This window comes from Rosa rugosa, chromosome 6, assembly GCF_958449725.1.
Source record: "Rosa rugosa chromosome 6, drRosRugo1.1, whole genome shotgun sequence".
NCBI lineage: Eukaryota > Viridiplantae > Streptophyta > Magnoliopsida > Rosales > Rosaceae > Rosa > Rosa rugosa.
This window is the reverse complement of record NC_084825.1, coordinates 6,787,494-6,814,563: the sequence shown is the minus strand read 5'-3', so window position 1 is coordinate 6,814,563 and position 27,070 is coordinate 6,787,494. Positions and strand designations below refer to the sequence as shown.

The following is a 27,070-nucleotide window of genomic DNA, read 5'->3' as shown; positions in this document are numbered from 1 at the left end:
AGAACAAGTACAAGTGATAACCATAACATAGCACTATAGCAGTGTAGCACATAATTTTCCATATTAACTTGCATGCAAGCTTTGAAAGTTTTATCAAGTAAACGCTATTTATTCAAAAACTATTTACCATTAACCAAGATAAACTATTAGTATCCAATCCAGTAAGTTATAAGTCAAACAGCTAAGATGATTCTTAATTCACAGTACCATACGCTGTGTCCCCCTAAACATCATTAAATCTTCTCAAGGCATAACAAATTGAACGAAACAGCAGTTATTTCCTAATCAAGTGAGAATAACACAAAAACCTATCTTTTAATCTCCTAAACACTGATAGTTAAAGAAATCACAACATTTACTTAGTTGTTAAATGCAGCCTGACATATAGGCGAGCGGTTTTGCAGCAAAAAGAACAAGCAAGGTGTCCCCTACTTTTATGGATAGAAAGGCGAGTTGAGGATGTAGCCATGTAGGTAAATGACAAGTAGATATATATAATTCTTGATTTTCCATGTAGTAACCTGTATTAGAAAGAAACAGTAAACCTCAATTTATGATAAAGAACACAAAGGAGCACGTGCATTCCCAAAGATTTGCGAATCAAAACCAAGTTAACTAGCAAGAAGAAAATACTCGATTGCCAAACATACCTCATTTTCATCTGGAAATTCTGTACATGTGTTATGCACGCACAGCATGCAATGTATAAGTTAAAGTCCGCACATCAAAAATTTAACCACGCTTTGGTTAAGCATATGCGCACATATAAAACGGACTTGGAAAGTGTGCAAGCCCCTGTGCCTCAGGAGCGTCAGAGAAGCTGCCTATTGCTGTTGCTGCCTGCAAAGACGAGCAATCAAGTTCAGTTATCCAATCAAACAAAATGCTAGTAATTAGACTTAATATTCACCATTCCAACTTATCATTCTCAGTAATTATACTTGACAAAAGTATAATTACTAGAACCTAAATAATTTGACAAAAGATGGTACAACCTAAATACTAGAATCAATTATAGAGTAAACAAGTTGAATATTATGTCATCAAAAAAAAAAAAAAAAAACAAGTTGAATATTATATTCAAAGGACAATGTTGAATATTATATTTGACAAAAGATATAGACAACTAAGACAAGTTGAATATTCGAAGTACAATGTTGGGTGGAAATTAAGCATCCTTTTAGCTGGAGAGTGGAATCAAGTCCGGTCATTGACTAGAAAGAGAGTATTTCCGTGAACAACAGGCGACTCTGATTCAGATCGATGGAGTCAACCTCTTCTCGTCGTGAATGGAAATACGATGTGTTTCTCAATTTCAGGGGGGAAGATACCCGCATGGAGTTTGTCGCTCATCTGTATTCTGCACTAGAACGGAGAGGAATTCTCACCTTTCGGGATGACCCAGGGCTTGAGAAAGGAAAATTCATTAGGCCTGAACTTTTAGCTGCAATTGAGGACTCTAGATCTGCGATTGTCATTCTCTCATGCAGATATGCTCGTTCGTCGTGGTGCTTGGATGAACTCGTCAAGATTATTCAATGCATGAAGGAGATGGGCCAACAAATCCTCCCTGTCTTCTTCAGGGTGGATCCTTCTGATGTGCGGCACCAAAGGGGATTTTTTGAGCTCATCAAATGGGAACACCAAGTAGATCTGGAAGTAAGGGAACATGAAGAAGTTTATGGGAAGACTGAGGGGAGACTAAATGCGTGGAGAGCTGCTTTGACAGAGGTGGCCAATCTTTCTGGCTGGCATTTGACGGGTGGGTAAGTCCCCTTCCTCCATACTACTCATACCTTAATATGTTTACTTGATCTCTTCTTTTTAAATGAACTATTCTTTATGATTTTTTTCTGATACGAATCGAGAGTAATGAACATCCAGTAAATCTGAGAGACTGGATTAGCACTTTCCATTTACTTAATGTTGCCAAATTGTAATATTGTTTCTGCCGGTTATGTTACATTACTAAGTTTCTAACTCACAATTTTATCAAAATTTTCTCAGAAATCCAACAATCCTAATTGAGGAAATTGCTAATCACATACTAAAGAGGTCCGTGTATACATCTTCAAGTGTTGACAGGGGCTTCATAGGAATGGGTTCCCGCATTGATGATTTATTAAGCAATTACATATGTCCACAGCTTGATGGGGTGCGTTTTATAGGGATTCATGGCATGCGAGGCATAGGTAAGACAGCAGTTGCTCGAGCTATCCATGATGAAATTTGTCAGGATTTTGACCAAGCCTGCTTTCTTTCCAATGTTAGAGAAATGTCTAAAAACAATGGCCTAGTTTCTCTACAAGAAAAACTTCTTTCCAAAATCCAAATGGCAAAAATTAAAAATATAGAGGATGAATACACAGGAGCTGCTATGATAAAAAGGCGGTTGTGTAGAATGAAGGTACTTGTTGTTATTGATGATGTGGATCAGTTGACGCAATTAGAGAAATTGGCTGGAAGTCGCAACTGGTTTGGTCCAGGGACTAGAATTATCATAACCACCACAGATATTCAGTTGTTAAAGGCACATGATGTCGATGCTACATACAAGGCTAACGGGTTAAACTCTGGTGAAGCACTTCAACTTTTGAGTTTGAAGGCTTTTAAGAAATGTCCCCCACCAGAAGATTATTTGCATCTGTGCTACCATATTTTAGGGTATGCTCAGGGACTTCCGTTGGCTCTCGTGGTTTTAGGTTCTTATCTATTTGGTAGAAGTGCTGATAAATGGGCAAGTGCAATAGATAGGGTAAGGAACACACCAGATAAACGCATTATTGAGGTGCTTCGGATTAGTTTTGATGGACTGGATGAAAAAGACCAAGAAATATTCCTACACATTGCTTGCTTTTACAAGGGGAAGGATAAGGATCGTGTGACACAAATACTAGACTACTGCCAGCTAGACCCTAGCATTGGTTTAGATGTTCTTGCTGATAGATCTCTCATAACTATATATAACAACGAACTGTTGATGCATGATTTGCTCCAAGAAATGGGCTGGGAAATTGTTCGTCAACAGTCTCCTAAAGAGCCAGGCAAACGTAGTAGATTATGGTCTCTTGAAGACATCAACAATGTGATGAAGAGAAATAAGGTAAGAGTTTGATAATGAAAAAAAAGATAAGCGTATTATTATTATTTGTGTTATGCACTTCAATTATTGTGTAGAAAAAAAAAAGGCAGATTTACTTGTAATCTGCTTAGGTCTTGGTATTCTTTGTGTTCTGCACTTGAGTTATTATTCTTGTTTTTCATTATCAGAGAACAGATTCAATCCAAGGCAGATTTACTTGTAATCTGCTTAGGTCTTGGTATTCTTTGTGTTCTGCACTTAAGTTATTATTCTTGTTTTTCATTATCAGGGAACAGATTCAATCCAAGGCATGGTAATGGAGTTGACTAAACTACAAGTGGCTCATTGGAAGCCAGAAGCCTTTTCAAATTTGTCTCAACTTAGTCTTCTCCATATTCGTAATGTGGACCTTCCCAAAGGCCTCACTCATCTTTCTAATTCCTTGAGACTGCTCGAATGGATTGGGTATCCCTTAAGATCTCTCCCACAAAATTTTGAAGCAGATGAACTTATTGAACTTAACTTGTGCCACAGCAACATTAAACAGCTTTGGAAGGGAACAAAGGTATGGCTATTAGTTATAGTCTACTTGTTTGTCTCTATTATGAAAATTGTTTGTTTTGTGTGGTGGCTCACTGTTTTGATTTTATGAGCAGAATTTCGACAAGTTGAAGTTCATCAAACTGTGCCATTCTCAAAACATTGTGGAGACCCCAGACCTCGCAGGTGTTCAGAATCTTGAGACTTTAGATCTTGAAGGATGTTCTCATTTGGTAAGAATCCATCAATCCCTTGGATTTCTCAAAAGGCTTATTTTCCTGAATCTTAAAGACTGCAAAAGTCTCAAGACTCTGCCAAGTAGAATTGAAATGGAATCTCTTGAAACACTAATTCTTTCTAACTGCTTAAAAGTTAAGAAGATTCCCGAGTTTGTTGGAAATATGGAACGTTTGTTGGTGCTAAGTCTTGATGAGACTGCCATTGAGGAACTGCCTGTTTCAATTGAACGGCTGAGTGGCCTTGTGTCATTGAATCTAAGCAACTGCAGAAATCTTGTTTGTCTCCCAAGCACCATCAATAAATTGAAGTCTGTTGAAACTCTTAATCTTTCTGGATGCTTGAAACTCGGCAAACATCAGGTATATGTGGGGAAGGTGGACTGTTTTGAGGAAACTGATGTGAATAGTGGGTTTGCAATAGAAATGTCATCTGCCCATGATCGCATAAAATATGTGAGAGGTTCAATCTTTCATGGATGCAAAGTAGTTAGGCGATCTTTAAATAAGTTCTTACCTTCTGGATTGGTGCAAAAAGAGCCAATGAGTTTCCGCTTGCCTATATCTGGTTTGTGTAATTTAACATATCTGAACCTGAGTAATTCCAATCTTGGTGAAGGAGCATTTGCCAATGAATTTGGTTACTTTTCCTCTCTGGTGACCTTGAATCTAAGTGGAAACAATTTTGTTCACCTTCCTTCAGGCATTGGATTGCTTCCTAAGCTTGAGAACCTCAACTTGGAGAATTGCAAGAGACTTCAAGAGTTGTCAGACCTTCCATCAAATAGTATACTTGATTTACGGGCAGATGGTTGTACTTCACTGAAATACTTGTTTGATGCATCAAATTTGAACAGCCTAAACAAATCATATTTCAATTTCATCAATTGCTTCAATCTAAATGGCAATCAAGGATGCAATAACCTAGCATTTGAAATGCTGAAGACATTCATATATCAGGTACTCCCTCTCTCAGTGTGTGTGCGCATTTCTGCTCATATGCTTATAGAAATTAATCAACTAACAACCTATCTCTTCTTGCACAGGGAATCTCTAATAACAGGGAAACTTTTCAAATTGTAATTCCTGGAAGTAATATTCCTGAGTGGTTCAGCCATCAGAGTGTTGGGTGTTCCTTAAGTGTATCTCTACCTGCACATTGGAATAACAGGCGATGTTTGGGATTTGCCTTGTGTGCTGTTTTTGTACTCCATAAGCACCATCGGGTGGATAAGCTTTATATAGATGAATTCAAGACTTTTAAAGCAACACATCATCTTATATGTTGCCTGAAGCTCGATGGAAGAAAATTGCAAGTATATGGCAGACAGCCTGCATTTCGCTTTAGTGAAGAATTTTGCCAGGTTAAGTCAGATCACCTGTGGCTATTCTATGTATCTCGTGATAAATACTTTGGTGCAGAGTGGTGGCATAACAGTTGCAGTCAGCTTGAGTTCTTATTTAAAACCAGAGGGCCGGGTCTGAAGCTGAAGAAGTGTGGAGTCCGTCTGATATATGAGCAAGATGTGCAAGAGTTGAACCAAACAACCACTCAATCAAGCAGTAGGATGTCTCCTTATGAGGATATATTGATTGGTTTTGACATTCCGGTTGCAGGGGAAACCAGTGGCACTGGTAGCAGAACTTGCACGCTTGAAGAATTGTAGGACTGGCAGAAATATAGGGGATCCACCACTGGCCACTCTGAAAGACCATAATTAAGGACTTTCTGATCCCATGGCTGGAAATGAGTTGCAGATAATGAATGGACAATGTCTCCTCTTCTCCCATTTGAATTTCTGCAGTAATTACTTTCTGGAGCTCTCTTGCCTTCATCTTTTACAGTTAGGAGAGTCTTGATCACTCTAGTTTTGATATTTTGCCTAGTTATTAGTGGACTCCCCAAGTTATTTGCAAATGACACTATAATCTTACTTGCATAACCGATATTATTAAAGTAGTTTTACTATAAACTGAATTGCCTGTCTGTAGTTGGTTTGATGGGAAAAGCATATGAAGCTTCTCATATTGATTAGTCTATAAGCTATCAATACACTTGTAGGCTTGCACCATTAATATTATACTTTTATACCATGTACTCATGTAGAATGGTGTGCTGTTACAAAGAATTTTAAGTAACCTTGCATTGCATTCTTAGCAATTTGTATGAAATTATGTGGCTCCCCTTGCGAATGATTACCAGGCCTTTTTATTACAGTAAACCCACAAAATGTATGGATGCTAAATCTTCTCTGGAAGTCCATCATTGTACCATTTGTTAGACAAAATCACTCTTATCATCCTCCTTATTCCTCTCTTCGTGTTTTTGGTTGCTCATGTTTTCCTTACCTAGGTACAAATGTTCCCAACAAATTGTCTAGTCGTAGTGTCGAGTGTGTCTTCCTTGGTTATAGTCCCCAACACAGAGGTTATCGTTGTCTCGATCCAAACACCGGTCATGTCTATATCTCGTGTCGTGTTTTATTTAACGAAACCAATTTTTCCTACAAAAACCAGCACAAATTTATCTTCAGATCACTTCGAGTTGACTCTTCTCTCCAATCGAGTTAACATTGCACCTCCACAGGCCATCCTGCCGAGCTCATTGCCATCTGGCCCTAGCCTAATTGATCACCAAATTGAGTAATCTGCCCTTCATTCTCGTGCAGAACAGCCCAATAACCCAAGTCCAAGTTCACAGCCCAATGACCCAAGTCCAAGTCTGCAGCCTAATGACCCAAGTTCACTCTCTGGTCAAAATCCACCCTTGGCGTCTTTCGCATAAGACCTGCACTCCATCAATCTCGTGCTTCCACTTCCTTCATCGCCGCCCCCTAGTCGTGCTACTCCGGTCGTCACTTACCGCCGCCGTCATCGAACGATAGCTGCACCTGAGCTGCCTGCTCAATCGACCGTCGCTCAGCCACCAAACGATGAATCTTCTCTAGTCGTCGCCGATCCTCCAATCGTTGCCGAACCACCTGTCGCCGCTGACTCTCCATCGCCGGTTGTAGTACCTCCACCTGCTCCTCCACCAATTCCGGCACTAGCTCCTCCACTAGTCCGATTGCCTCCTCCGCCGCCCCTAACTCGGCTCCGAGATGGCATCATCCAGCCCAGAATTCGCACGGATGGCATTGTAAAGTATCCGATTCCAAAAGCTCTTTTATCTGTTATTAATTTCATGGAACCAACTTGTTATACTGAGGCTTCCAAAGATGTGAATTGGAGAGCTGCAATGACCGAGGAGATTAATGCTTTGTTGAAAAACCATACATGGTCCCTTGTTCCTCCCTCTCCATCTCAACATATTGTGGGGTGCAAATGGGTGTTCCGCATTAAGCGAAACCCAGATGACTCAGTCGAGCGTTACAAGGCCCATCTTGTTGCCAAAGGATTCCATCAACAGCACGGGATCGACTATGGTGAAACCTATAGTCCTGTTATCAAGCCTGCTACCATTCGAACCGTTCTCTATGTTGCTGTGTCTAGGGGTTGGCCTCTCCGTCAGCTGGATGTCAAAAATGCATTCCTCCATGGCTATCTTCAGGAAGACGTTTACATGACCCAGCCTCCTGGCTGCGTCGATTCCTCTTGGCCATCCTATGTCTGTAAGCTTCACAAGGCACTTTATGGCCTCAAACAAGCACCCCGTGCTTGGTTTCAACGCATGAGTTCTTTTCTGCTTTCTGTTGGTTTTTGACATAGTAAAGCTGACTCCTCTCTATTCATCTATCAACATGGACTGCATACAATTTTCTTTTTACTCTATGTTGATGACATTGTCATTACGGGCAGCAGTGATCAGCTTCTTCAAAGTTTTATTGATGCCTTGGGCCGTGGATTTGACATTAAGGATCTTGGTCCCCTTCACTATTTCCTTGGTTTACAGGTCAAGCCTCATTCCAACGGCATTCACATCAATCAACTCAAGTTTGCTCATGATATTTTAGAGAAGCATGATCTATTACTCAGTCAACCAGTGAGCACCCCAATGTCGGCAAAGGATGTTCTCACCACACATGATGGGGAGCTTCTTGAAAATCCAACTGTCTTTCGTGAGATGGTTGGCTCCTTGCAGTACCTAACCATTATAGTCCTTGACATCGCCTTTGCGGTCAATTCTGTGTCACCATTCATGAGTCAACCTTGTGCTCCACATCTCATTGTAGCTAAACGTATTCTCCTCTATGTCAAAGGCACACTAGGCCATGGTCTCCATTTTAGTCCTCAACGCCAACCTGCCCACCTTTCTGCTTACTCTGATGCCGATTGGGCCGGCTACCCAGAATCTCACCGTTCAACTTCCGGCTATCTCATTTACCTTGGCAATACCCTTTAGTTGGACCCAAAATGAGCATTTTGGTTTGACAAAGCGTGTCTTGGAGAAATTGAGCCAATATCAGTGGCTCACATATATATTTTCGATAAGTTCAAAAATATATTATTAAGAGGCTAAATAAGGCCTACCAAACATGGAAATGAAAAATCAACTTTAGCACATTTTCCTACTTCGGCTAGGAGAAAGCGAGCTAGACAAGAAATGAGGGATGGCGGACTAACCATCCGAACTCCAAATGAGTTGAAACTTTCCAGATTAATTCTAGACATCCCATTGATCATTTCTTATGAAGAGTGCCAAAGCTCGTTCGGAGTGGAAAACCTTCAAACAAACAGTCCAATTTTCTGCAGAAGCAAAACTTGGAAACTGGACCTGTAAGAGGTCCAGCAGTTTTTTCGGCCCAACCACTATATGAAAAGCTCTGAAAATTTATCAGGGTGATCTACACTCATATTGGAACATTTATTATGAAGACGTCATGGTCAAAAACGGAGTGCTTGATGGAGATAAAATTGAAGGAATTTCCTTGTCTAGAAAGGCTTGGAAACTGGACCTGTAAGAGGTCCAGCAGCGTTTTCGGCCCAACCACTATATGAAAAGCTCTGAAAATTTATCAGGGTGATCTACACTCATAGTGGAACATTTCTTATGAAGAAGTCATGGTCAAAAACTGAGTGCTTGATGGAGATAAAAATTGAAGGATAAGAGAGCAGAAAATGACTCAAACCTAACATTCCATTAAGTGTTTAAGTGCTCAAACCTAACATTCCATTAAGTGTTTAAGTGCTCAAACCTAACCCATTATGATTTGTTTTTAAGGCCAAATAGTGTTGCTTGGTAGCCTATAAATAGAGGCTACAACATAGAACAATTGACCAATTCATTCATCAAAACATCTCTAAGATGATCTAAGTTCTCTCTAGAGCAACCTCTCTAAGAGCAACTCCTCTCTTTCTCCTTCTCTTATCGGTGATCACACTCTAAGTCCTAGTCTCCTTTGGAGCCGACTATTAGTGCCACCAAACCCTCTGTCAACGTACTTCGGTCCTAGTCTCCTTGGGAGCCGATTGTAGTACCACGACCAAAAACACCACAAAAGACCAATTCATACATCAAAACATCTCTAAGATGATCTAAGTTCTCTCTAGAGCAAACCTCTCTAAGAGCAACTCCTCTCCTTCTCTTTCTCTTATCGGTGATCACACTCCTAGTCCTAGTCTTCTCAGAAGCCGACTTTCAGTGCCACCAAACCCTCTGTCAACGTGCTTCGGTCCTAGTCTCCTCGGGAGCCGACGGTAGTGCCGCGACCACAACGGTTACAGAACCAGCCAAGCAAGGGTAACGCCCTAGCAACCCAGCCAAGCTAAAGTCACGCTTTAGCAATATCTCAATACTTCCCGGTGATTTCGCTCTGCTCAATCTGCAATATTGAGTATCGACTTGGTAACACAAGATAAAGTCCTCACCACGAGGCAAAGAAGAATCCCACGACGAGGTTGGTGCTCTCCTCGTCTACAATCGCTTGATAGAAGTCAGGTCAAGGGACACCCCCGACGACCGCACCCGAACGGTGCTGGCACGCCCGCGCATAAAAGAGACTGTTGACCAGCTGCAACAAAATTGGAGCCAAACATTTTGGCACGCCCAGTGGGACAATCTGGATAACACTAGAGTCTTTTTGTGTTCGCCATCATTGGGATGTCAGGGGAAAATCTTTACCAAAAGAAATTCCTAAAGTGACAAGATGGCCAATGTTGCCACCATTGGCAATATTGACATTGATGACGAGTTCGAACCACTCATCATGTAACGTCCTGTATCTTAATTTACCCGTTTACTAGTCATTTGGACGGTAAACGACAATTACTTTCACTTTTACCGTCGTTACGATACTTTTAGTGGCCCTAAATTGTTGACTTTTTGTTCGGGTCAAAATTTGAGAAGATGTTCTGCATGAAAGTTGTAGAGGACGTTAAACCGAGCGCGTGGATATATGGTACGTAAAAATCGGAGTTCGTACGTGAAAGTTATAAGGGAAAGATTAAAGTTACTGTTCACGGTTACTGTTTATGGTAACTTTCTATATATATGGAAAGTTACTGTGGTAGGTTTCCATTTTCGGAAACCTATCCCCCCCCCCCCCCCCCCCCCCGAGATTTTCTCTCTCTTTCCTCTTTCTCCCCGCGTCGGCCCTCTTCCCTTTCTCCTTCGATTTGCCGTCGTCCGGCCATCAATCGGCGAGACCTTGGTGGCTGCCGACTCGCCTCCTCCTCCTCTACATGCTGGTGGTCGTGGGTTGTCACGATTTGGCCGGAGAAGCACGATTTGAAGCTTGGAAGTTTGCTGTAGCAGTTGACGTTTTCCGGCAATTTCCGACGATTTCGGCCATTTCCGGCCACCAAACCACTGTCGAAGGCGCGGTTTTTGCCAAGGATCGCTTTGCCCCTAGCCTTGAGCCACGATTTGCAGTGTAGAGGGAGAATTAATCAAAACCCGATCCTAGGGTTCTTGAGTTTTCTGGGTTTTTCTTCACCGGTCGATTTCGTGCACTTAAAGGTAAAATTGGAACTTGTTGTAGTTGTGAAAAATGTTGGGTCTGTTGAGTAGGTGGTGCTGCCAAAATTTGGTAGCCATCAGAGGTGGCGGCCGCCGGCGCGTGGGGCCCACGTGCTGCCACTGTTGGTGGCGCGTGGAGGCGTGTAGGGCAGTGTTTTAATTCCGGTTTTTAGCCCATTAAATCCTATAAATTGTGTAGAGCTTGTATGTGAAGTTGGTAATTTTTGGAGAAACTTGGAATTAATTATGAATTTTGAAGTTTAGGGTTTCGATTATCGAATTACGAGAATCCGACCGTCGGATATCTCTCGGTTCTGCCTTAGAACCTTTAAATTAACGAATTGGTATTAGTGGTATAATTTGGGCTGAATCCGAGGAGAATGGGAGATGTAATTATGAGGATTTGATTTTAGGAATCGTATTAAATTGTTGAATAATTATTCACGGAATATAATCGTGTACAGGATGTCGTACCGAGCTCTGGCTCGATGAAGGAACTCGTATACGTGATCGTCAGAATAGTACTGTGAGTGGACTTTTGTTTTTAAGTAAATGATGCATGCATTTATTCTTTGATTATGCTCTAATTATTTATCATTTTACATTTCGAGCATGTGATTCGATTTCGGAGATGGATTTCGTTTTATCTCATATAATTACTTTCGATAATGATTCGTTTCCGAAGTTGCTTATGATTTATAATTTTATTTGATGAATTATTTATTTCCGAGGTGATTTCCGGAATTTTACTTTTTAGTTATATTCCTAATCATGGATTTGAGATTTTTGGAAAGGTTTTCGAAATGGGATTTCGATGGAATTATTTTCTTGTTTATTTATTTGATCCTTGGTTTTGGCATTGGGAATGCCTTAGCAATAATGTCGGTTTGAGAACTTTGATTACTTGAAGATTTTATGGCGTGCGGGGTCACGTCATTGGACTATGCTTATTTTCTTTTATTTACTTTTGAATTTGAGTTTATCTTGGCGTGTGGGACACGTCATTGGAAATTCTTTTACGAGAGATGGGGGAGCCTTATGTATTTATGGATTTACTTGGTTTTCGGATTTTCTGTTGCCATACTTTGGGTGACTATTATCATTGCTAGCATTGATCTTCCGCCTTTGTGGCGAGGTGATGGGATCACCGAAGCCCTCCGCCTTTGTGGCGCTGGTTACTGTCTCTGTGACAGTAATTCTCAAGCCCAGTATCTTATCGCTACACATAGTGGCGTAAGGGTATATTACGGGAGTAATGGGAGTACTTTAGCCTGGGAGGCTATCACCCGAGCCTGGGAGGCTCACTCGTATGGCTATCGTCTTCCCCTACTCATTATACTATTTTCGACTAGCGGGGCTAGTCCGATTTATTTGAGCCAGCGGGGCTGGTTTTATTTCCTTGAGTATCAGAGTTTCAACCTTTTCTTTTAATCGTTTGTGACTAGCGGGGCTAGTCGGTTTTCATGAGCGGAACTCCTCTTATTTTATTTTCGTTAATCATTGCATGCATCGGGAATTTTTTTTAAAGAAATAAATGTGGGAAAGTATAAAATCCATTTGGTTTAAAATTGTTTATTTTTGTCCACTCACGCTAACGTTTTTACGTACTTTTCCCTGGGCCCTTCGGTTTTCAAATGCCCAGTTTGCAGGCGAAATTAGATGAGGTCGGGCGTACATGGAGTCGAGGCATAGCCAACAGCATTGCTTCCGCGTACTCATTCTATTTCTGTGTTCTTTGTTACCTAATGGAATAGTATTGCTCTGATAATTTGTGAAATTAATCTTGTAATGTGGGTTGAGACTGTTATCCGATGAAATTGGAGTTGTGTTTTGGGGAGCAGGTGGCTCCAGGAGGATAAGGATGGGTTAATTTAGAAGTGTAAATGTTTTCCTACAGGGTTTGGGTAGCCTACTTTTAGGGGAAGTTCTGCCAAATTTTTGGTAGAGTTTCTTCTAAGGTGGGCCCCGCAGGGCCACTTCGGATTTCGGGGTGAAATCCGGGGCGGGTCCTGTCACATCATTCCACCAGATGCTAGCCTGGATGAGAGGCTTCGCATCCTTACACTGCATAGTGAAAATTATGGGAAGCATCTGGCAGCTTCGATCGCGAAAAGGGAACAACGAATTCGCGAGTTGGAGCAGCGAATGAATCAGAATGCTCAGAAAGCTAAGAGCAGTCACAAAAGCTTTTCTCGAGCAGAGACAAACAGACTGCCCAACCTGCCGCGAACATCACATCTGAGTTCACGACCTTACGCGAGGAAGGTTCTACCTTGGCTAATTCGCATCAAGGCGAATTCGAACGTCAAAAATCTGCACGCGAAGAGGTTGTTTCTGAGACTAACTTGCCTATAGGTGGCAATCAACCTAAGGGTCTCACTGGTGAGTCACAGCCTTACATAGAGGCTGTGCATGGAAAAGGTCATCAACAAGGTTGTTCTTCTGACAATACAATTGTCTTTGAACAAATATCTAATTTCTCCACTGATCAAGCCAAATACGTGGCTACTGATCAGATGCATGGGGGGCAAGATATGGCCCATGATCATCCCTTTGATCAAAAGAAGCAAGTTCATGATCATTTTAATTGTGACTCTGCTACACGTCACACCATGTTCTGTGGCCAGCAAGTGGTCGTCTATAATGGCCAATCTGTGGCTAATCCTGAAGACACCATGTTCTATGACATGGTAGTTGGCGACAAAGCCGATCTTGGAACATCTTCATCTCCAAAAGTGCAATTGAAGATCATGTTTCGCCAACCAACAAAGATACTTGGGGGGCAAGATTACTCCTCCTACAAGCTAAATTTCTTCCAATTTTGGCACGCGAAGTATCTTTGTTGCTTTCCTTCAAGCTCTCACAAGGGGGGTTTTCATGCTATAAATTTTTACGCATCTGAGCTTGGAATGAAGCATAGATGGCCTCCCCCGTGGCCTTCTGGAGGTTAGCCAAACATAGTATTGCTAACTTCTTTCTTTGTTTTAAATTTCCTGTCAATTTTCAGTTTTCACTTTTATTTTCGTCATTTGTGAATCATAACGGAATAGGTGAAGTCTCTTTTGTTAATATTGGCCTAAACTCCTTATTGGTGCCTAATTCAGGTCCCTTAAGGTTAAGGGAGGCTTTTATTAACACTTGTTGAACTGTCTTCACACTTATGACCTTTCTCATCTTAGTAAGTATAGCCTATGTGAAATGGTGTCTAGAAAGGGGACAACGTTCATGACAGGTTCTTGAATCCAGAAGTGCGTGCAAATGGGCCTAAACCACTATGTGGGAGTAGCTCATGCCAAAATGGATTCTGCCTCTCTTGTTCGCCCTCCCCCACCTGGCCATTTCAGTAAGGTTGCCCAAAGGATTTGAAAGAAAATTTGTGTCTAGGCGACTATACTTGGGCCGCATGTCTAAACCTTGATTCACATTGTCTTATTGAATCCAAACATTTTGGCACGCCCAGTGGGACAACATCAGAAGAGTCTTTTCTCTTGAAGCACATTCAACCACCGGGCTTCAAAACAAACATTTTGGCACACCCGGTGGGACCTCCTGTGAGCTGTAAATCACACCACTATTAAGAAGTTGAGGTTAGTAAGGGGTTGTGAATCATAACGGAATAGGTGAAGTCTCTTTTGTTAATATTGACCTAAACTCCTTATTGGTGCCTAATTCAGTTCCCTTAAGGTTAAGGGCGGTTTTTATTAACACTTGTTGAACTGTCTTCACACTTATGATCTTTCTCATCTTAGTAAGTATAGCCTATGTGAAATGGTGTCTAGAAAGGGGACAACGTTCATGACAGGTTCTTGAATCCAGAAGTGCGTGCAAATGAGCCTAAACCACTAAGTGGGAGTAGCTCATGCCAAAATAGATTCTGCCTCTCTTGTTCGCCCTCCCCTACCTGGCCATTTCAGTAAGGTTGCCCAAAGGATTTGAAAGAAAATTTGTGTCTAGGCAACTATACTTGGGCCGCATGTCTAAACCTTGATTCATAATGTTTTATTGAATTCAGCTACTTTTTCAATTCAGACATCCAGAAGCCATTGGGAAGTCAAGCGCAAACCCTTATCAAAAGGTTTACGTTAATTGCCCGAAACACAAGACCTCCAGTTACAGACCGCACTCGCGTGCAGACTGTCGTGGTCTTTCGGAAGAATTAGTAATTCAAAGATTTTTTCTCCACACGCCATCAACAGAGATGACGACCGAACGAGGAGAAAGTCAACAGCCCGCTACTGAGGGCAAGAATTCTGTTACTAGCAAGGTGGCCAATGTCCCCGTTACCACAGTAGTTGCTGCGGTTAGCGAAACAATTGAGAGCGATGAGTTCACCCCCCTCGTCATCCCAGAGGATGCTAGCATCGATGAACGACTCCGCATCCTTACGGTCAACAGCGACAACTATAGGAGGCACCTGGCCACGTCAATTGCGAGGACTGAGCAGCGGCTTCGCGATTTCGATCGACGAATGAACGAGAAAGCCCAGAAGGCTGAGGAGCATGCACAAAATCTTGCCAATGAAGCCAGGATTCACGCAAATAAGATTGCTGACACGAATCTCACGCAATATAAGGAGCTTCTAAGTGCTGTTAACACCTTTAACACACAAAGCAAAGATACTGCAGCTGACATCGCGGCAGTGCGCAAAGAGGGGTCCAATCTCGCGACCCAAGTTGCCATGCAGCAAGCCGAATTGGGACATGCCAAGGAGGTTCTGAATAAAGCATTGGGAGATCCCAACGCCATCCTCGGTTCCCTTGACCAACTCTCTGCATCCGGTAAGTACATTCCGCCTAATGCCCGCGAGAAGGCTATCAGCAGTATTGCCACACCCTCTGCAGCTGCCACCGCAATGTCTACCAAAACCAAGGACAAAGCGTTGTTGATTGGTGGCAAAGACAAAGCAACACCATCGATTGGGCAAAAGAGCAAAACTCTGAAGTTCGGTGACGGTACCCTGGCTGATCCTGTTGTTTTTGCTCAGTATGATAGCGATGGGGCAGAGAATGTCTACCAAGAGCTCCCAGGGAATTACTATGGGATTGATCAGACGGGCACTCCAATCAAAATCACTGCTTTGGCCAAGGATGTGTCCGTACCAGCGATTACTCTTCAACAACACAGTATTCCTCGGGTCGTTCGCCTGGAAGATGGAACAGCAACTACTAGCCACGCGGTGCCTCCTGTGCAAACTACCCATCAGACGGTGGCTGCACCTCCTCCTCCTGGCCCAGGTTATGTGCGACGAGAAGAGGTAGAGGAGATGATTAGGGCCGCGAACCAAAGGCCTAACTTGGAGGAGGCCTATCACGGGCCTTTCCCACCGCACATTATGCAATCACCTTATCCTAGGGGATATAAGAACATCACGTTCTCTACTTTCTCGGGAGAGGAAGTCGAAAGTGCCGCGACCCATTTGGTCAGGTTTCGAGTACAGTGTGGCCAGTACCAGAACGATGACAACCTGAAGTGTAATATCTTCGCCACTTCTTTGTCAGGGTCTGCCTTCACCTGGTTCACTAAGCTGCAACCAGGATCTGTCGCGAGTTGGCCCGCGATGGAAAAGTTGTTTAAAGAAACCTTTGGGACTATCGAGCCGGAGGTAGATCTGGCTTCACTTACTCAAATGGCTCAGCAGCCAACTGAATCCGCTGTTGCATACCTTCAGCGTTTCCAGATCCAAAAAGGGAAGCTGAACGTGATTCTTCCGGAGAAAGAGCTGGTAAAGTTGGCAATCAAAGGCTTAGAGCCTCGCCAACGCAAGAAGCAGAATGGAAGCATGTTCAACTCTATGGGGGAACTGATCACAGAAGTAGGAAGCTTTGAGCATTTGCTTAGAGAAATGGACGCTGTGAAGAACTCCTCCAAAGGGACATACATTCCGGGGAAACGGAGGACTGTGACAGCAGTGAACCACTACTCAGGTTCCTTTGATCCTTACTATAGGTGTGAGGAATCCGGACTGGCAGAGGCTGAAGAGTCCGAAGAGGACGAGGTAGCAGCGCTTGAGCTCACTGGGAAGAAGGCATCAACGCTAAAACAGCTGAAGCTGTGTAAAGAGCCAATGAAACTCAAGTCGGTGGTCTTCACCAAACCTGAATTCTCAAGTTTCACTTATGATGCGAATAAAGCTCATGAGATCTTAGATGAGATGATCGCTGCGAAGATGGTGAAGACCGACTTCGGACCATTCCCCAAACCAGAGCAATTAAGGGGGAAAAAATACTGTAAGCTCCACAATTTGTGGAATCACAACACAGCCGACTGTGTCAGGTTGAAGGATCAGATTCAGATCTGGTTGAATAATGGTAGCTTACAGGTTGAAGCGCCAGCAACAGCTGCGGCGCTGGTAGATTTGGATCCTTTCCCAGACACTAGAGTCAACATGGTTGACGTAGTTTGGGACACAAAGGATCAACAGAGGCTGAGCCCAAATCGTACCACTGGGGGCTTAGAAAAGGTGATGGAGCAGTCCGTAAAGCGGAGATCAAAGCCGGCTCCACCTGTCGTGCTATGTTCAAGGTGCAAGGAGCAATGCGATATCCAGGCGTTGCACGAAGAGGAAGAACATACCGTTCACTTTGGTACTTTACCACCAATAAAGTTACCAGCACATTCTAGAAGCTTCCAACCAGGTAGTCTGAGAATGCACGCTGGGTCAGGAACTTCTTCTCCAAGGGACTCTAATTTGTTCAAAAAATTGAAGGTTGCGAGGGAAGAAGAAAGAGCAAACGAGCGGTCAGACGTTATGACCAGACCGTATATTCCTCCGGTGCCGACGTCCACTATCAAGGAAGGGAGATGGTATACCCAGAAGAAGGGCAAGGCAGTGGAAATGAGCTCTTCAAGGAAGAGAAAACTCCAACGGAGGTTTGGAGAAGCAAAGCGAACCTTGGAAGCGCTGGATCAGGGGTTGATTAAACCATCGCAGTTGGTGAGATCTCCAGAAGAATACCAGAGACAGGTGGAGGCACTGACCTCCAAAAGGTTCATCGCCCCGCGGGTTCTCCAGCAGCTTCCTAAGATGTCGCAACGGGCTTCAAAAACCAGCGCTCGCCAGAAGGAAAGTTAGGAGAAGTCCCTAGCTCCCGCGAAGCGAGAATCACCACCAACCCGCAAACCTAGCGTTTGGCGGAGAATATCTCTCGAAGGAAGAGATAGCGAGCCTTCAATATTTGACAGGCTGGGGGGCAAAAACAATAGGTCCGCGACTGTTCAGTGGAGGCGTAAGAAAGTTCAAAGCTTGGTGGTCGCTCTCCCAGAGGAAGTGCCAGCGGCAAAACAAATTTCAGAGTCGCTGAACCAGGTTCCCATGGTACAGGAGCACGAACAAGCCAAGGCGGTAAACCCCGCAGAGGAATCATTGGTTGCTTTCATGGTTAAAAGGTTCAACGCCGATATCCCAGCAGATGAACCCAAGCTCAATCTTGATGATGACATGGACGAAACAGAAATGGTGGATACCTCTTGCAATATGGTTTATGTGCTCCCTGCTAAGTATGCCTTACCAGTCGCTGCGCAGGAATGCGTAGAAACTAACGCGATTGAAGAACAGCAGTTGCAGATCACTTCAGCCGCAACAACACCGGTGGAAAAAGCAGTGTTCCTTGAGACTGAAGATGCTAACAGCAAGGGTTTCTTCATGAGCTTCACAAGACCCACGCCCGCCATGGTGCAACACATGCGACCTTTGTATATCACAGTGGAAATTAATGGGACTAAGGTCAGCAAGATAATGGTTGATACCGGCGCGGCTGTGAATGTCATTACTACAAGGACCATGCAGCTTTTGGGAATCAAGAAGGAGAAGATCCAGTCTACCTCTCTCACATTGAAGAACTTCGCGGGCACAGTAACCAAGACGTTAGGTTTACTGTTCCTAAAAATCAAGGTGGGTCCCGCGGAAGGCGTTTATGCGTTCTTCGTTACGGATTGTTACGCGGCCTACAGTGCCATCCTGGGAAGAGATTGGATTCATCGGAGCTATTGTGTTCCGTCAACACTCCACCAAGAGTTGATCATGTGGAACAGGGTGACAGATAAGGCTGAGATAATTAAAGCAGACCCTCGCCCTTTCCCTGTTTCCGCGAATTACGTAGATGCCAGGTACTATTTTGAGCCAATTACTCCATTGCAAGTCAGTAACATCGACAACAAGGGCCGCCCCACAGGAGTGACGGCTTCTGAGTTGGCACAGTGGGGGCTCACGCTTGCAAAAAAAGACCTAGCGAGGCCCGGCCATGCTGTGCCCCACGCAATGGATAATTAATGGATTACGACCTTCCAGAGGAAAGGGTAGAGGCCTTCCACTCCTTGTACGATAGGTTATCTTCGTACTTAGTGGAGAAAGAGGCCTATGATCGAGTCGCAACATTAGAAGTGGTTAGCGAAGAAATATCTGGAGCTTTTCATTTATAAAATCTTAGAGAAATGAGCTTTTCATCTCAAGGACCTGGATGGAGTTGTCCATCATAACCCTATCAATGGCAGATACTTGAAGAAATACTTTCCCAATGTCTGGGACTCGGAGGAGTCGTAGACAGTTTCTTCGCATAAGACATGGGGGGCACGCAAAAGTTCTGATCTCCTACAACCTGCCCAAGTTTCGCCAGATCCATGGGGGGCAATAAAGTTGGCAAAGGATGCGTCAGTTCATGACAAAGACAATCCAGATTATGGCATTCAAGTTTTATGGCCTATTTAGAGGCCTATATGGAATCAGTCAAGTCAATACCAGTGGCTTTTGGAGCAACAACATTATAAGAGCAGTGCTGATTCAAGACCTCTTCAGTCAAGACGAAGACCTTTGACTTCGAGGTCTGGGGGGCAATGTTTGGACCCAAAATGAGCATTTTGGTTTGACAAAGCGTGTCTTGGAGAAATTGAGCCAATATCAGTGGCTCACATATATATTTTCGATAAGTTCAAAAATATATTATTAAGAGGCTAAATAAGGCCTACCAAACATGGAAATGAAAAATCAACTTTAGCACATTTTCCTACTTCGGCTAGGAGAAAGCGATTTTCTATCAACATGGACTGCATACAATTTTCTTTTTACTCTATGTTGATGACATTGTCATTACGGGCAGCAGTGATCGGCTTCTTCAAAGTTTTATTGATGCCTTGGGCCGTGGATTTGACATTAAGGATCTTGGTCCCCTTCACTATTTCCTTGGTTTACAGGTCAAGCCTCATTCCAACGGCATTCACATCAATCAACTCAAGTCTGCTCATGATATTTTAGAGAAGCATGATCTATTACTCAGTCAACCAGTGAGCACCCCAATGTCGGCAAAGGATGTTCTCACCACACATGATGGGGAGCTTCTTGAAAATCCAACTGTCTTTCGTGAGATGGTTGGCTCCTTGCAGTACCTAACCATTATAGTCCCTGACATCGCCTTTGCGGTCAATTCTGTGTCACCATTCATGAGTCAACCTTGTGCTCCACATCTCATTGTAGCCAAACGTATTCTCCGCTATGTCAAAGGCACACTAGGCCATGGTCTCCATTTTAGTCCTCAACGCCAACCTGCCCACCTTTCTGCTTACTCTGATGCCGATTGGGCCGGCTACCCAGAATCTCGCCGTTCAACTTCCGGCTATCTCATTTACCTTGGCAATACCCTTTGTTTGGACCCAAAATGAGCATTTTGGTTTGACAAAGCGTGTCTTGGAGAAATTGAGCCAATATCAGTGGCTCACATATATATTTTCGATAAGTTCAAAAATATATTATTAAGAGGCTAAATAAGGCCTACCAAACATGGAAATGAAAAATCAACTTTAGCACATTTTCCTACTTCGGCTAGGAGAAAGCGAGCTAGACAAGAAATGAGGGATGGCGGACTAACCATCCAAACTCCAAATGAGTTGAAACTTTCCAGATTAATTCTAGACATCCCATTGATCATTTCTTATGAAGAGTACCAAAGCTCGTTCGAAGTGGAAAACCTTCAAACAAACAGTCCAATTTTCTGCAGAAGCAAAACTTGGAAACTGGACCTGTAAGAGGTCCAGCGGTTTTTTCGGCCCAACCACTATATGAAAAGCTCTGAAAATTTATCAGGGTAATCTACACTCATAGTGGAACATTTCGTATGAAGAAGTCATGGTCAAAAACTGAGTGCTTGATGGAGATAAAAATTGAAGGATAAGGGAGCAGAAAATGACTCAAACCTAACATTCCATTAAGTGTTTAAGTGCTCAAACCTAACATTCCATTAAGTGTTTAAGTGCTCAAACCTAACCCATTATGATTTGTTTTTAAGGCCAAATAGTGTTGCTTGGTAGCCTATAAATAGAGGCTACAACATAGAACAATTGACCAATTCATTCATCAAAACATCTCTAAGATGATCTAAGTTCTCTCTAGAGCAACCTCTCTAAGAGCAACTCCTCTCTTTCTCCTTCTCTTATCGGTGATCACACTCTAAGTCCTAGTCTCCTTTAGAGCCGACTATTAGTGCCACCAAACCCTCTGTCAACGTACTTCGGTCCTAGTCTCCTTGGGAGCCGATTGTAGTACCACGACCAAAAACACCACAAAAGACCAATTCATACATCAAAACATCTCTAAGATGATCTAAGTTCTCTCTAGAGCAAACCTCTCTAAGAGCAACTCCTCTCCTTCTCTTTCTCTTATCGGTGATCACACTCCTAGTCCTAGTCTTCTCAGAAGCCGACTTTCAGTGCCACCAAACCCTCTGTCAACGTGCTTCGGTCCTAGTCTCCTCGGGAGCAGACGGTAGTGCCGCGACCACAACGGTTACAGAACCAGCCAAGCAAGGGTAACGCCCTAGCAACCCAGCCAAGCTAAAGTCACGCTTTAGCAAGATCTCAATACTTCCCGGTGATTTCGCTCTGCTCAATCTGCAATATTGAGTATCGACTTGGTAACACAAGATAAAGTCCTCACCACGAGGCAAAGAAGAATCCCACGACGAGGTTGGTGCTCTCCTCGTCTACAATCGCTTGATAGAAGTCAGGTCAAGGGACACCCCCGACGACCGCACCCGAACGGTGCTGGCACGCCCGCGCATAAAAGAGACTGTTGACCAGCTGCAACAAAATTGGAGCCAAACACCCTTGTCTCTTGGTGTTCCAAAAAGCAACCTACCATTGCTCGCTCCAGTGCTGAATCTGAATATCGATCCCTTGCTCATTCCAATGTCGAGACAACTTGGTTAGGATTCTTTCTATATGAACTTGGTGTCCATATTCAGTACCCCATTCTGCTTTACTATGATAACCTAAGCGCCACATACATGGCTTCTAATCCGGTCTTCCACGCTCGCACCAAGCACAATGAGTTAGATTATCACTTTGTTCGTGAAAAGTTAGCACTTGGGAGTCGTCAGGTTCATTTTGTCCCTTTCGTCGATCAACCAGCTGATCTTCTTACTAAACCACTCACAAGCAGCGCCATAATCTCCTGTGTATCAAACTTGTGCGTCCCAAGCCGCCCAGTTTGAAGGGGGGTGTTAGAGAAAATCACTCCCCTACATTGATTTCCTCTCCACAATCAAAACTAATTGTGTAACCTATTCACAATCAAAACTGATTGTGTAACTGTAGATTAGTTTTGAATATTTGTGTTTATAGCATTGAATTCTGTTGGTAACATCTTGTAACAGTAGAGCAGATCTTAGCTATATAATTGTACAATTGTATGAAGGAATGGATGGATTTCAAAACTTTTTAATTAGTGCGGAATAAGTTTAACAATTAAACTACTAACTAAACATAAAATCCATTCCTTTAACCCATGATCTTGGCTTATTGTGATATGTATATAAACAAAGCATGCATAGTAAGGAAGAACAAAGAGGGAGTTTATGTTCTACTCACCCTTGGAGCGTGATTTTAATCCGATCCAAGTGAACCACCAAAGTTCCTCTCCTTGATCTCTCCTTGTGTGTGTTTCCTCCACCTTGAAGCACCTTGAATTAAGAACTCCTTCTTGTACTCCTTCTTGTGCTTGTAATCTCCTCCTTGATGTAACAAGTAAAGCCACAAAAATATATGGCCTCTAAGGATCTTCACCAAGTGAATCAAGAGATGAAGAAAGATGAAAGAAAAGAAGAAATTATGCAAGTGTTCTTCTTTCCTTTTTTCTGAAAAATGGACCAAGAGAGAACTCTCTTTCTCTCTCTCTAATCTGAAAATAATGGTGTAGAGATGCTACCATTATTATGTCTATCCTTTCACTTTTATATAATAGGAAATAACTCCAATTACTAAAAGAAAATATTGACTTTCATAAAACCAATATTTTGGCTGGTCCATACATGTTATTGGGCACTAAAAATGTGTCTTGGGCTTTCATTTAAATCTCATTTAGTGAAGCCCAAGTCCACACCCAAAAACCCGACAATCGTTTAGGCCCAATAGGTTCGGTTTTACCCGAAAATTCTAATTATGTTCAAATAATAAATCTAATTAATTATTTGCTCATAACCAACTCTTGTTTAATCTTCTTCATATACAATCTCAAGGATCCACTTATATGGTGTGCGATCTCTTAGGTTCTAATTAACAAGGCAGTGAAGTTTATAGAAACCATTCTATTTTGTTTACGAATCAAAAACTCCATTTTTGATTCTCCCTTGTTATTAGGATAATAAATGTTTATTAATCCTCGGGGACTTCACAAGTCATGAGTGACGTCTTGCAACATATCATGACTACCCTAGTTAATGTAGAATTACAAAGAACCTATTCAATTGAAATTACAATACAATACGGTCCTTCTCTAACACGATGTTCTAAATCACATCATCGGGGTATGGAATTGATATGTCAATCCCCTAATGTGATTTTCATTCTTATGTGATTCTTAGAATGTGATTAAAAAACTCCTTTTTAAATCTCATTCAATGCTTTGGCCAAAGACTCATTGAATCACATCTTTGAACATACACCTTATTTACTTAAGGATAGAGATTCCTTGTTGTACACTCACATGTCTCCATGACCGAATTGATTATACCAATGAATGCATCTATTATATCCATTAAGGGACACAATATTATTGCATCATCAAGAGATAATCCATTCACTCATAAGACAACTATGGTGTCTCAGGTCAAAGGACTAATTTGTATTATTGCAATTTAGAGTTCAAGTTTGACATGTAAGTAAGACTCCATACAAGAACTCTAATGATCGCGTTCAGTGTACTCTTTAAGTTAAGAGCACCCACATACTTGTATTAGTGTCTCTACACAAATGACAAGAGACATATCATCCTCCATATTGAGCATACATAGTATGTGCTAGTCTTTCCGGATTATCAATGTCCAAGTGATAATCCTATGACTAGGAACCTTTTAGGATAAGAGTGTGAAAGAGTAAAGGTCTCACACATCTAACTCTTTAGATTACTTTCTCTTTAACTCATATTCCTTGGACCTTGTTCAATCAAATATTAAATATAAGCAATGAACAATAAACTTGCCCTTTTGATTAATAATAATTACAATAATAATTACATCAAAATGATTGTTTTAGGACACAATTCCTTCAATCTCCCACTTGTACTAAACCCAATCAGCCATGAAACGTACACCCATCTTCTCAAGATGTTTTTCTAGCTTTGCTTGTGATAAAGGCTTAGTGAATGAATCTGATATGTTATCAACAGATGCTACTTTGAGAATGTTAACGTCTCCACGATTAACAATCTCCCTTATGATATGGAAACGTCTTTCGATGTGTTTGGATTTTTGATGAGACCTTGGTTCCTTGGCTTGAGCAATTGCCCCATTGTTGTCACAGTAAAGTGGAATTGGTGACTCAATGGTAGGAACAACATCAAGTTCAGTGATGAACTTTTTCATCCAAACTGCTTCCTTTGCAGCCTCTGCAGCTGCAATGTATTCTGCCTCAGTAGTGGAATCTGCAGTAACGCTTTGTTTGCAGCTTCTCCAATTTACTGCACCTCCATTCAAGGTGAAGACAAACCCTGATGTGGATTTTCTGTCATTCACATCAGATTGAAAATCTGAGTCTGTGTATGCTTCCACTTGCAACTCTGATTGCAAATCACCACCTCCATAAACGAGGAATAAATCCTTAGTCCTTCTCAAGTACTTAAGGATATTCTTAACAGCATTCCAGTGTTCTAAACCTGGATTGGACTGATATCGACTGGTTATGCTTACGCCATAACTAATATCAGGTCTAGTGCATAGCATCGCATACATGAGGCTCCCAATTGCAGACGCATATGGGATTTTGCTCATCTTTTGCACTTCCTCAATCGTTTGTGGGCACATTTTCTTAGAAAGGTGAATGCCATGTCTGACAGGCAGAAAACCCTTCCTAGATTGTTCCATGTGAAATCTATTCAGCATTTTGTCTATGTACAAGGATTGAGATAATCCAATTAATCCTTTTGATCTGTCTCTATAGATCTTTATTCCTAGTACATAGGCAGCTTCTCCAAGATCCTTCATAAGGAAGGTCTTGGACAACCAAACTTTAATTGAAGATAACATTCCTACATCATTCCCAAAGAGTAGGATATCATCTACATAAAGTACAAGGAACACAACAGCACTCCCACTGACCTTCTTGTAAACACAAGGTTCATCCATGTTTTGTGTGAAACCAAAAGATTTGACTGCATCATCAAAACGGATGTTCCAACTCCTTGAAGCTTGCTTGAGTCCATAGATGGACCTATGAAGCTTACATACTTTATGAATGTCATCTTTAGACGCAAAACCTTCAGGTTGATCCATATAAAGCTCTTCCTCAAGGTTGCCATTCAGAAAGGCAGTCTTTACGTCCATTTGCCATATCTCATAATCATAGTGAGCAGCTATAGCAAATAATATCCGAATGGATTTAACCATGGCAACAGGAGAGAACGTATCTTCATAGTCAATGCCCTCTCTTTGCTTATAGCCCTTTGCCACCAACCTAGCTTTGTAGGTTTCTATTTTACCATCTGAGCCTATCTTTTTCTTGAAGACCCATTTGTTTCCAATTGGTCTAATACCAGGTGGAGGGTCAACGAGAGTCCAGACTTGATTGGTATGCATAGAGTCAATCTCGGATTCCATGGCTTCTTGCCATTTCTTTGAGTCAACGTTTGACATTGCTTCATTATAACTAGAAGGATCATGCAGGTTTTCATTGTCACCAAGGAGATTTAACTCCCCAAGGCTTTCATGACACAAACCATACCTCTTGGGAGGTATCCGGATCCTACTAGATATTCTTGGAGTTTGTGTTATAGTTGGTTCAGGAAGTTGTTCAACGGGAAATGAAGTGTTAGTTTGTGGCTTGTTGGACACTTCCTTGAGTTCTACCATTTGCTCAACATTTCCATCAAGGACGTAGTCCCTTTCAAGGAAAGTGGCATTCCTGCTAACAAACACCTTTTGTTCTTCAGGTTGATAGAAATAATATCCTAAACTATCTTTAGGATATCCCACAAATAAACACTTGCTTGATCTAGCTTCAAGCTTGCCTGCTTCTAGTCTTTTGACATAAGCTGGACAACCCCAAATCTTAATATGATTGAGACTTGATTTCTTCCCATGCCACATCTCATATGGTGTAAGAGGGACGGACTTGGAAGGCACTTTATTCAACAAATAAATTGATGTTTGAAGTGCATATCCCCAAAAGGATATAGGTAAATCAGTATAGCTCATCATGGAACGAACCATGTCCAACAAAGTTCGATTTCTCCTTTCAGAGACACCATTGAGTTGTGGTGTTCCAGGAGGAGCTAGTGAAGAAACAATGCCTTCTTGTTTGAGATAATCAATAAACTCATTGCTTAAGTATTCGCCTCCTCGATCAGATCTTAGAGCCTTAATACTTCTGTCGGTTTGTTTCTCAACTTCATTCTTAAATTCTTTGAACTTTTCAAAGGCTTCAGATTTGTGCTTCATAAGGTATATATAACCAAACCGAGAGTAGTCATCGGTAAAGGTTATGAAGTATGAGAATCCACCTTTACTAATAGTGGACATGGGACCACATACATCGGTATGTATTAGGCCTAAGAGTTCTTTAACTCTTGTTCTTTGTCCACCATAATGTGACTTGGTCATTTTTCCTTTTAGACAAGACTCACAAGTAGGCATAGGATCAGATCCTAACGACTCTAAATGTCCATTTTTGGATAATTTGTGAATTCTATCTTGGCTAATATGACCAAGCTTAAGGTGCCACATCTTAATGGGGTTAACAGTTTCCCGAGATCTCTTAGATCCCAAAGCATTTTTCTTCATACAGTTAATACTACCATCTAACGCTAGATGAAAGAGACCATCAATAATATTAGCATGA

At 42.2% G+C, this 27,070-nt stretch overlaps 1 protein-coding gene across 2 annotated transcripts; it reads left to right on the top strand.

The window, feature by feature from the left end:
• The first annotated feature begins 1,141 nt into the window (after window positions 1-1,141).
• Window positions 1,142-6,065, top strand: LOC133717977 (TMV resistance protein N-like). Of its 2 annotated transcripts, none has more exons than XM_062144744.1 (5): window positions 1,142-1,766; window positions 2,008-3,103; window positions 3,372-3,647; window positions 3,739-4,818; window positions 4,905-6,065. In XM_062144744.1, the coding sequence occupies exons 1-5, from the start codon at window positions 1,264-1,266 to the stop codon at window positions 5,523-5,525; spliced, it is 3,576 nt and encodes a 1,191-aa protein (XP_062000728.1). In that variant the 5' UTR covers window positions 1,142-1,263; the 3' UTR covers window positions 5,526-6,065. The 2 variants fall into 2 exon arrangements, with proteins under 2 accessions (XP_062000728.1, XP_062000729.1); XM_062144745.1 differs by having other exon boundaries at window positions 1,635-1,762.
• Window positions 6,066-27,070: the final 21,005 nt, after the last annotated feature.

Bases quoted from the DNA above. Each gene is read 5' to 3' on its own strand.
- LOC133717977 (XM_062144744.1), top strand. From the start codon at position 1,264: ATGGAGTCAACCTCTTCTCGTCGTGAATGGAAATACGATGTGTTTCTC. The intron at 3,648-3,738 runs GTATGGCTATTA...TTTTATGAGCAG, and splicing joins AGCTTTGGAAGGGAACAAAG to AATTTCGACAAGTTGAAGTT. The intron at 4,819-4,904 runs GTACTCCCTCTC...CTTCTTGCACAG, and splicing joins TGAAGACATTCATATATCAG to GGAATCTCTAATAACAGGGA.